Source organism: Palaemon carinicauda, chromosome 22 (assembly GCF_036898095.1).
Source record: "Palaemon carinicauda isolate YSFRI2023 chromosome 22, ASM3689809v2, whole genome shotgun sequence".
NCBI lineage: Eukaryota > Metazoa > Arthropoda > Malacostraca > Decapoda > Palaemonidae > Palaemon > Palaemon carinicauda.
In genome coordinates this window covers 23483750-23494939 of record NC_090746.1, presented here as the reverse complement: position 1 = coordinate 23494939, position 11190 = coordinate 23483750, and the positions used below count along the sequence as shown (strand labels likewise).

At 36.0% G+C, this 11190-nt stretch overlaps 1 protein-coding gene across 1 annotated transcript; it reads right to left on the bottom strand.

Moving 5' to 3' along the window:
- Positions 1-9852: 9852 nt before the first annotated feature.
- Positions 9853-10479, bottom strand: LOC137615821 (uncharacterized). The gene has a single exon (XM_068345511.1). It carries the CDS (start codon positions 10477-10479, stop codon positions 9853-9855), a length of 627 nt encoding a protein of 208 aa, XP_068201612.1.
- Positions 10480-11190: the final 711 nt, after the last annotated feature.

The following is an 11190-nucleotide window of genomic DNA, read 5'->3' as shown; positions in this document are numbered from 1 at the left end:
ATATATATATATATATATATATATATATATATATATATATAACTAAATGCTATACATTATCATTAAGTCTCATGTTTTAGTAACCTTCATCTGATTCTTCAGTGAGATCATCTTCATCAGATGATTTCCAGTTGATTACATAGGAGTCAATTGAATTGTCCGTTGAAACAATGTGTTTTGCATCTTCCCACTCTAGTTTCTCAGCATTGCACTCAGCATTTATCCAATTTGCTTGTGTCACTCACTGCATGGTTTCTCTTAATAGAATTTTTAAATCTGCCATAACAAAATTATTTCTTTTTGCAATATGGTTTTTAACTTATCCCCATATATTGATAGTGGTAAGGAGGCAGGTGAATTACTTCATGACCATTATCGATTGCAATTTTATTTATTACAAATTTGTGGTCATTTGAGCATAACTGATTTCACCACTCATCAATTCATGTTTACAATGTTCCCTGGAGATGATCCTTTTTTAATCAGCCAATCTTGCAAAACTGCCATTTTTGATTCGATGGTTGGAGGACTATCTAATTTTACCGAGTGATATGAATATTGTCCATAACAATTACTGAAGAACAGGGTATATTGGGTATTAGTTGTTCCTCAAACCATGTTTTGAACACATCACCCTTCATCTGGTTATGGTAATCTCAATCATTCTTTGCATTGAATGCGAGTTCTGCCTTTGGCACAAAGCCATTTACAGAACCTGCATGCAAGACAATAAAGCGACACCCTCTCCCTGTAGGTTGTTGGATTCCTGTTGCGTTTGTCGAGTTAGATTCATTCCAGCATTTTGACACAATGATATTGATTAATCCATTTCTAATCAAGATAGATTATAGTCCGTCCTTTTCTCTCACTTTTTTAATTTCCCTCAAAAACTTTGATCGACATGCAAGCACATGTGGTTTTTCCATTAAGATATCCCTCCCGTTTACCTTGGAATACTTAAATCCAATGTCATACATAATTTTTCTGAGAATTTCTGCAGACCCATTAAAGCCATTAAATCACGCATTACCTTCTCTCCTGTTGGTATTTCTCTCCGATTATAATGTTATACAATGGTCGTTTGCATCAATTGCCTATCGAAATCATCCAAATTTGAGATGAATTTGGTCCGCTTCCTTTCCTTCCTCTTGAAATTCGGAGTTTCTGAGCCAGAGTATTGGGCTGTTTTCCCCTCCTTCAAAATTCGTCTTATACTCCTTTTGCTGATTTTTGTAGCTTCGGCTGCGCGTAATAATGCTCTCTTTATATTGATAATAGGACCTCCATTTATTTTCTCCTGCGTGAAATATTTTTGACGTTGTAAACAATCTCTTTGTTTCACTGTGAAGATGATGACGACTTGGGGAGTTATTTCCTGACATGTTTATTGGGTAGAGGCTATCAAACTACTGACCCCTGAAATGACCTGAAATGTCTTTAAGATAGTTTCCCAGAAGAATCTATGTCCTTGAAAGATATAAATACGATAGGCCACAACCACCTAGATTAGAGTTTTTGGCTTACTATCCTTTACTGATAGGGGGTCCTATCAAACACCAGGTGTTTACAAATGACAGAGGAATAACTTAAAGCGTACTCCGATTGTCTTGTGTCGACAAAGTCGATTTTTCCTTAAAATTCAAGATTTCAGCGGCCTTATTTCTCAAGGTTGACTATAGGATTCGTATCCTAAAGAACATGCGGCACCGGACAAATGGAGTAATAACCTCACTAAGTAGATTCACATAGTGACGCATGTGTGAAATTGAAGTTTTCGTAGTGTCTTTGCCAGGTTTCAGGGACTTCTCTCCGTGGTAACAAACAAAAAGTCTTTCCATTTTTTCAAGTTCACTTAAGAAACAATCACTTGGTGTTATTAAATCTTTTCCATGATTCCAGCTAGCTGTCTCATTCCAAGTCCCTTTCCCAGGTTTTACATGGGAACCAAGATGCCGGAACTGTGGAAATCTAAAGGCTATATATCCACCAAGATAACGCAGCCTTTCTGTTTTCATCTCATTTTCCAGTTCTAAGGGGAGTATAGCATCATTACAATCTGCAGTATCATCCATCTCTTAAGTTGTCAGGATCAAGAGTGGCAAACAGCATAGCAGATAAACATACTTCTTGGTCCAAGTTGTTCTAGTCAAAATCAGTTGCCTCTACACTGTTTCTTGAACATTGCAATGTGTCATGTATCATGGTTATGTCCTCATTCTTCTTTTCAAAGTTTGCAGTTCTCAGCAACTAGCTGGCTTTCTTTCCTTAATGGGTGCGACCTAATTCTGTGTTTAAAAGATACAGGTGAGGGTGTTTATATGCTGTATCTTTTTGCCTTTGCTAGCAAACAGATGCTCCAATCCATCTTGGTTTAGCCTGTATGTTAATATGTATGAAATGCCATACCTTTACTTGACCATTGCACAAATATTTTGTAAAGACATTGACGATACAACAATTCCTTTCTGAAATTGATACATGCACTTACTTCTAGTCACTTTCAAAATCTTTGCAGTATCATACTGCGTAATGTATGTTTTTGTTGTTCAAAATTGAGTCCATATGCATGTCTGGATGGTTTTCCATCGAAAGGCACTCGGGAATTCATCAGATCAAACCATGAGTCACACAGGTGGATGAATTGACTAGTCTCATCCTATTCTTTGTTTTTCAAAAGTCTTTTGTCTCCAAAGTATTTCAAAGTCTTGGCAGTTGTCTTAGACAGTAGTTGTGCTGCAAACCTTACATTCATTCTTTTAACACCAGCTACATTTATGTGTTTATCAGATAAGCGATGCGTTGTCTTCAGGTCACTCACACTTCTTATGATAAGCTCTCTAATACACCCACTTAGTGAAAGTTTCCCATTTGGTAACAGAAAGCCCGAATCTAGAAAATTGTTTCTTACCAAGTTGTTAAGATCCGGGGCGTCAGCAAATACGTACACGTCTCTATCAGCGCTAGATGGATTTCTTAATGAGAAATGTGTTAGTCCTATACCTATTATTATTCCATAATTTTGTATTTTTAGGGCCTAAATCATTCACCATGCCAACAACAATATACCCTGCTGCTTCTACCGTCCTTATGATATGAAACAAAATATCTTTAGTGATATCAGTTAAGATAATAGTATATTAATTGTTTGCATGGCTTAATTAGCTCCGAATCACTGAACCCAGTTTTTGGGGAGATACAGAATATCTTTTCCGTTATCGTAGGACCGTACTTTAGCCACACTACATTCATCAAATGAAATTATACATAAACGGTCAGTTCAAGCATTTCCACAGTTTTAACTTTAAGCAAATTAATGAATGATAACAATATACCGGGTACTACATGAATCTTTGACAACCATCGATTTAAGGTTGTTTTAGAGGGATATGGAAATCTACAGATTTCCCGCAAATATTGATAGGCTTTTGGACTTGAACTACGCAAGGCTATAGCATTTCTAATATCATCACAACACCTACGATGTATAGGGGTCCCATTTAACAAATATTCTATTTTTGATTCACTGAAGAATTTACATAAAGCAAAACTTATCTTGGCTACCACACGTTGCATCTCTTTCTTTAAAAGTATCCTCTCTTTCTCCCATTCTTCTTTTTCCTTTAGCAAAGCATCTCTTTGCTCTCTGACAGCCTCCAGTTCCATTTGCACCTTTTCAATATTCATAATTTTTTTCTTTGAATGCCTCAAGCTTCAAACTATTCTGATTTTCTTGAGGAAAATTTGTATAATTCTCCACTGGAAAATCCTTGCTATTCGTATTTTCAGTTCCTTTCTTTTGTTCAGTTGCAGAATTCACTGTAAAACAGATTTCGTTATTGCAGACAACAGTTTAACAGAGATGAAATATATACTCTCAAGTGATATGCTTTATAATGCACTCACACACCGCAAAAAAAAAGAAAAAAAAATAATAATAATAATACTACTAATGATAATAATAATAATAGGGGTTGCTATGATTTGTAGGGATTCTGATAACTGATGTAATATAATAATAATAAAGCCTTGTTAGATTCAAGGCTTACCATTCAATGTTGGGGCAGCACCATCTTGCAATAAAATTGCATTTCCTGATGTTGGAAGCTGACGGAGCTCGTGTTTTAGATTTCTTTTATAAGCTGTAGATTCAAAATGCCGGCTACAAACTCTTGCGTTTTTAATATTAACAGGAGTGACATTGCAAAATTGCAGCCACTTCTGTTGCAGCTCCTGATCTTTAGGAAAACGAGGAAATTTCACGTTTGAGTTTTCCTTTCGCCTCTAACTCGATCTGTATTGATTATGGGAACAAGTAGCCATTGTAGACCAACCAGGTGAAGAGCGCTTTATTCCGGTGTTGGTATGAGACAGTATCCTTGTTCTTCACTCTGGTATGGTCAAATGTTGACTGATCCATTTTTTTTACCTGAGCCTCAGTCAGTGCAGCCACGCGAAATTGTCTTATTGGTCAAAAGCGGTCTAACCCAGTATTCTACAGTATTAATCCTGGGATTATCCTACCATGAAATTCATAAGTCATTATTACGCTTTTCTACATTTGCTCCTTTCCAGAAAAATATTCACCATTAAACATACATAAGGACAAAACATCTAGCTTCAGCATCAGTAAAAAAAAAAAATTTTTTTCCTGAAGAGATACAAGGGAGGAACTTGAAAATAGTCCCTTGGGGTAAATCAATAAAACAGCAGCATTATTCACATGTCTACCTCAAATTAGATCAAGGGTTAACTGGAAAGATCTGAGGCATTTCAAAGTCATTAGCTTTGCATATAATAACCTTGAAGAAATCGTCAGCCTAAAGGTAATTTCATAAGCCACTTCCTCGTTCTTATCACAAAAGCAACATTAAACAGCAAGGATACCTATGTCCGCCTTCTCAACCCCCTGCAATCATTAGTTATATGAAATTTATGGTCAAGTTAATGAGATGTAAGCTCTTAACTGGCCAGGAGTCCACCTAATAGCAACCGTTCAAGGAGGCACGCTAAGACACCATATTGATAAAGATTATAAGAGGCAGATCAAACCATTTGACCTATCCCTGACAAGAAGGATATAACCTTGACAACATCAGTGTTGAGGAGGGTTTTCCTTACAAGTGGGGACCCTTACCCCAGACCTACCCAAAGCCATTACTTTAGTTTTCTATCCCAAAGGGCTTTTTGGCCGACTAACTTTACTCAATCCTTGTCAGCCACACTTTTCTGCTAGTGAAAATACTCGATCCTTGTCAGCCACACTTTTCTGCTAGTGGAAATTCTACGAAGTTTTACAATTGACTATTCCAGCAGGTATGGCCCATTGTCAGACGAATCCAGAATAGAGGAAGTGCATTAATTAGATCGTTGTCAACATTGTTTCGTTCCAAATACTTTCATGTCTTAGGAAAATAATGAAAAGTTAGAATTGTTCGGTGAACAATGTAAATATTGAATGTAACGTCCTTATCTTCAGTACCTTCCTATTGTCAAAGTCAATATAGTATAATGTATGTTGTCAATTTCAAGTGTCAGTCCAGTTGCTTACGAGATCATAAGCGTTGATGTTTATGCTGTTTCAACAGCTATTTTTTGCTTTCCCGGCATTTAAAGAACTACCTAATTACTTTACAAAAAGAGGAGAGCTGCAGGATTGCAGGATTTTGGAGTAAATGTAGAGCGTGCTCTTGTAAACAAATACTTTATTTAAGGTGGTCAATTTTAAAGTTGCTTGATATGACTATTTTTATGTACTTAAAGTAAAATATTGTAGTAATTATTGTCAGAAAGAGAAGCGAGGCTATGATAAGTGGAAGAGTGAGTGAGCCAGTCAGCGGCATCCTCTGATGTGTTTAAATTCTTGAAAATTTGTCTGATTTATTACATGAGTTGTTATAGTTTCGAATGTGGAAGCTTCAGCACTTGAAGGGTTTTGGTACCAAATTAATAAAGATGGCCATTCGTAGAAAGAAAAAATCTTTTATTTTCTTGACCTCGCTCGATCTGGCCTGTAGAGACTAATTTCCATATTCTTCAGCAGTATACATAGCCTTGTGTAGATATATATATATATATATATATATATATATATATATATATATATATATATATATATATATATATATATATATATATATATATATATATCTATATATCTATAAATATATGTATGTATGTATGTATATACATACACTTGTGCTAAAATATACTATATATATACAAGCACACACAACTTTACTCCAGGGTATATGCATATAATATATATTTATATATATACATATATATATATATATATATATATATATATATATATATATATATATATATATATATTATATGCATATACGCACGAGTATAGTTGTGTGTGCTTGTATATACAGGGTGTCCTAAAATAATGTATACACTCTTTGGATTGTTACAACTGGTTCAATTTATTGATATTAACGTGGAAAATAGATTCCCTTTTTTAACATTATCAAATTGCCCCATGTATCCTCACTTTTTCATTGTGCATTGTTTCTCTTCTGTGAATCTGTTTTCCACGTTGATATTAATAAATTGAACAAGTTGTAACAATCCAAAGACTGTATACATTTGGGACACCCTTTATATAGCATATGTATGCACACGTGCATATATATATATATATATATATATATATATATATATTTATATATGTGTATGTATGTATGTATGTATGTATGTATGTATGTATGTATATATATATATATATATATATATATATATATATATATATATATATATGATGAGGAGAATGGCCTGATAAAGTGTGCTTCCATTGATTCTTTGAGATTTGATGGGGAGATATTTTTAGATTTTCACTTTTACTTAATATTTTAATAAACTTATTTAATCGAGTTTGTGCAAGCAGCGTAAGGATACATGATATAAAAAGCAACATAACAAATAAAGAAGCAAACTGGTAAAAGTAAGCGAGAGTCCTACACTTTACGAAATGCATTGTCGTTCCCTGAACTCCCCAGGAAAAAGAAAACGAAAAAGAAGAAAGTCGTTTCCATCGTTTTTAACGTGACATGCAGCCTGAATAAAATAGAGAATAAATACTAAAGCGGTTCAGAACAAAAATGGTTACATGCGCCTTTTGTATTCCCATTTTAACTCTTATCACAGGAAAAATTTATGGACAAGTTCTGAATGTATATTAACAAACAAACAAAAAAACACTCGAATGAAAATAAACTTGACTAATATAGGTTCGTTTATTTAAGCACACTCAATATCTATTCTTAAATATATACACAAATATTTATAATAATACATATTTATACAATATGTTTACATCCGTATTGAATGGTGAAAGGGTTTATGTATCCCCATGATCAACAAAGGTGTACTAGTCAGGGCCACCCATACTAGGTTAAACCAACCCAGCGATCAGACGAAAGTCTCCCACCATCACCAATTAGCACTTGCCAGCGTGGTGATGTAAATGGTCAAGCCCCAGACATGACAAGGGACATGCATGGGGCCTTTGTCCTGCAGTGGTCTAGAAAGTTACATTTGTTGTTGTCTTATATTGAACTTTACATCAATACATATAACATGCAAAGAGTTATGTGCTTAATATCAACGTGGAATCGGGAATAGCTTATAAGCAGATATTTGCACTCGTATTCAATTAAAAGTTGTATTTAAAGGAAAGCTTTAATAACACAATAGTTGATTTCTATATGAATTATTATTATTAATAATAACTACAAGCTACAACCCTAGTTGGAAAAATAGGATGCTATAAGCCCAGGGGCCCCAACAGGGAAAATATCCCAGTGAGAGAAGGAAACAAGGGAAAATAAAATATTTTAAGAAGAGTAACAACATTAAAATAAATATTTCGTAAATAGACTATAAAGACATTAACAAAACAAGAGGAAGAGAAATTAGATAGAATAGTGTGCCCGAGTGTACCCTCAAGCAAGAGAACTCTAACCCAAGCCAGTGGAAGACCAAATTAATCTCATTTTAATCCTCAAAAGTATTTACTGTCTTGGGTTTCATATCAATGTCGATATTTAAAGTAATTTTATGTTTCTTCTGCTCCTTCTTTGTCTGCATCTTTTCCCACTTTTATGAGTGGTCGATGTTTCTGGCCAGCGTTCTCCATCTACCCATCTTCTTATCCTCCTCTTCCTTCTGATTCTTGTTATTATGTTGTTTCTTCTTTTCCTCCTCCTTTTCATTTTCCTTCTCCTGCTTCTCATTTCCATTCTCCTTCTCTTCCAGATTCTTGGTATTCGATTTTTTTCTTATTTTCCTCCCTTCCATTCTCCTTCTCTTTCTGCTAACTTTATCTGTATTCCCCGTGCCAATTTAGAATGGGCATCCTCTCTCTCAAATTGAAGATTCTTTTGCAACCTCATGCTGACTTTTCAGTACAATCTCCTTACACATGCTGCCATCTTAAAAGCTTGTTTGTCTCAAGTATTTCAACTCCTAGATGTTCTAGAAGCTCTCTAAGCATAGATTAACAAACAATTGTTTGTCATAAGATGGTACCTTTTCAAATTCCACGGTTAATAGAGTTCAGTCATTGCCTCATAGACCTGCCGTGGTGCCAGGTTTTCTATCTCGTATTCATCCTTTACAAAGAACTCAAATTCAGGAGGTGTTTATGTGTAAGAGGGCATCAACCAATGCTTTTTTTCATTGTCGTCTTGTGGTAACCCTTCAATGTATCGCTCCTCGGACTCCCATTCGAATTTCAGGGTGGTATGCATTATATGCAACAGACGGCACATATGGCGAAGCAGGTACAGTGATTCTATGTCAAGATACCTCTCTAGCACGACAATTTTGCAGAATCCCGGGTTGTCGTCCTTTTCATCCCGTTCTTCATAATTCTTCCGAAGCATATCTTGAATACATAGTGGTGGTTGTGAGAAGGGTAGATTTAAGAAAGGGGAGGATTCTGGTGTTGTTTGTGAGAAGAGTGGCTTTAAGAAAGGGGAGGATTCTGGTGGTGTTTGTGAGAAGAGTGGCTTTAAGAAAGGGGAGGATTCTTGTGGTGTTTTTGAGAAGAGTGGCTTTAAGAAAGGGGAGGATTCTGGTGGTGTTAGTGAGAAGAGTGGCTTTAAGAAAGGGGAGGATTCTTGTGGTGTTTTTGAGAAGAGTGGCTTTAAGAAAGGGGAGGATTCTTGTGGTGTTTGTGAGAAGAGTGGCTTTAAGAAAGGGGAGGATTCTGGTGGTGTTAGTGAGAAGAGTGGCTTTAAGAAAGGGAAGGATTCTGGTGGTGGTTGTGAGAAGAGTAGATTTAAGAAAGGGGAGGATTCTGGTGGATTTAAGTAGAGGGGGAATTCAAGTGATGAATGTGAGGAAGAACAACCAAGTGATGAATGTGAGGAGGAAGAATCAAGTGATGAATGTGAGGAGGTCTCCTCATCCTTTCCATAAAGCCCCACCAAACGAGCGTTGATTTGATCTTCTCGTAGAAGCTCCTTTTGAAGCCTTTTCATTTCTTTGCTAGTCTTTCTTAGTCCTTTGATCACCCTCTCTTCAAGAATCTCTAGTCGATAACCTAAACGCTTAATTTCTATATTCAATCTTGCTATTATCTCCTCTTGTTCCTTTTGACGATTAGGGTCAGTTGTCTTCTTCGCCTGCTCTTCCTCCTGACTCCTTTCATTCTTCTTCTGATACTCCTCCTCCCTTTCCTTCCTATCTTTCAGAAACTCTTCCCATCTTTGTGTATCGAAAGTTACCTTAATCTGTACAGGGCACATTAAATATCCAATGTAATCATATCCAACCAAGGGTCTAGGAATTTGATTGCGAAAGTGGCCTAAGTAGCACTTGCCACAATCGAACTTTAAAACGTTAGACTTGGATGGGCATTTTTGGGTTATTGTGATGGGCCACCCAAAACGAGTCACATTTACGCGGCCTAGGAATGGAGTAATTTTCTCTAACCCATGGCGGAGTGCCATTGTTTATATGATCAACGATTTCTTGTTCAATGAAGGTTCCATTGAGTGGTTGCCCTGTTCTGATCTCCTTTTCTGGAGAGATTTTTGATATTCTGTCAATACTCTCCGAATTGCTTATCTTTTCCGTCAATTGTTGTCTATCCTTTTTTAGCCTCTCCCTTTTTCTATTCTCTTCTTTCTCCTTGTTTAATTTTTCTTTATTTTTTCTCTTCCCCTTCTCCCCCTTATTCCTCTGATTCTTGGTATTCTGTTTTTCCTCCTTTCCATTCTTCTTCTTTTTCCGATTCTTTGTATTCTGTTTTTTCTTATTCTCCTCCTTTCCATTCTTCTCCTCCTTCTGATCCTTGCTCTTCTTGGTTATCTTATTTTCCTTCTTTCCATAAAGTCCCATCAAACTAGCGTTGATTTCTTGTTTTCGTAGAAGCTCCTTTTCAAGTCTTTCGATTTTCTTTTTATTCTCTATATTTCTTTTGGGTACCTGGTTTTTAAGTCTCCTTATACAGTCCTTTAAACGCATCTTTTCTCTCTTCAATTCTTCTATTTTCTTGTTTAGTTCTTCTTCACGATTTGGGGTAATTATCTTCTTTTCCTCCTCTTGCCTCTGATTTTTTTCATTATATTTTTTCTTCTTCTCCTCCTTTTCACTTTCCTTCTCCTGCTTCGCCATTCCAGCCTCCTCCCTTTTCTCCTTCTCCTCCCTTCCATTCTCCTTCTCTTTCTGATTATGATGATGTAGAAGCTCTTTTTCAAGCCTTTCGATTTTCTTTTTCTTCTTCTTCTTCTCCTCCTTTTCACTTACCTTCTCCTGCTTCTCCATTCCATCATCCTCCTTCTTCTCCTTCTCCTCCCTTCCATTCTCCTTCTCTTTCTGATTATGATGATGTAGAAGCTCTTTTTCAAGCCTTTCGATTTTCTTTTTCTTCTTCTTCTTCTTCTCCTCCTTTTCACTTACCTTCTCCTGCTTCTCCATTCCATCATCCTCCTTCTTCTCCTTCTCCTCTCTTCCATTCTCATTTTCTGATTATGATGATGTAGAAGCTCTTTTTCAAGCCTTTCGATTTTCTTTTTCTTCTTCTTCTTCTTCTCCTCCTTTTCACTTACCTTCTCCTGCTTCTCCATTCCATCATCCTCCTTCTTCTCCTTCTCCTCTCTTCCATTCTCATTTTCTGATTATGATGATGTAGAAGCTCTTTTTCAAGCCTTTCGATTTTCTTTTTCTTCTTCTTCT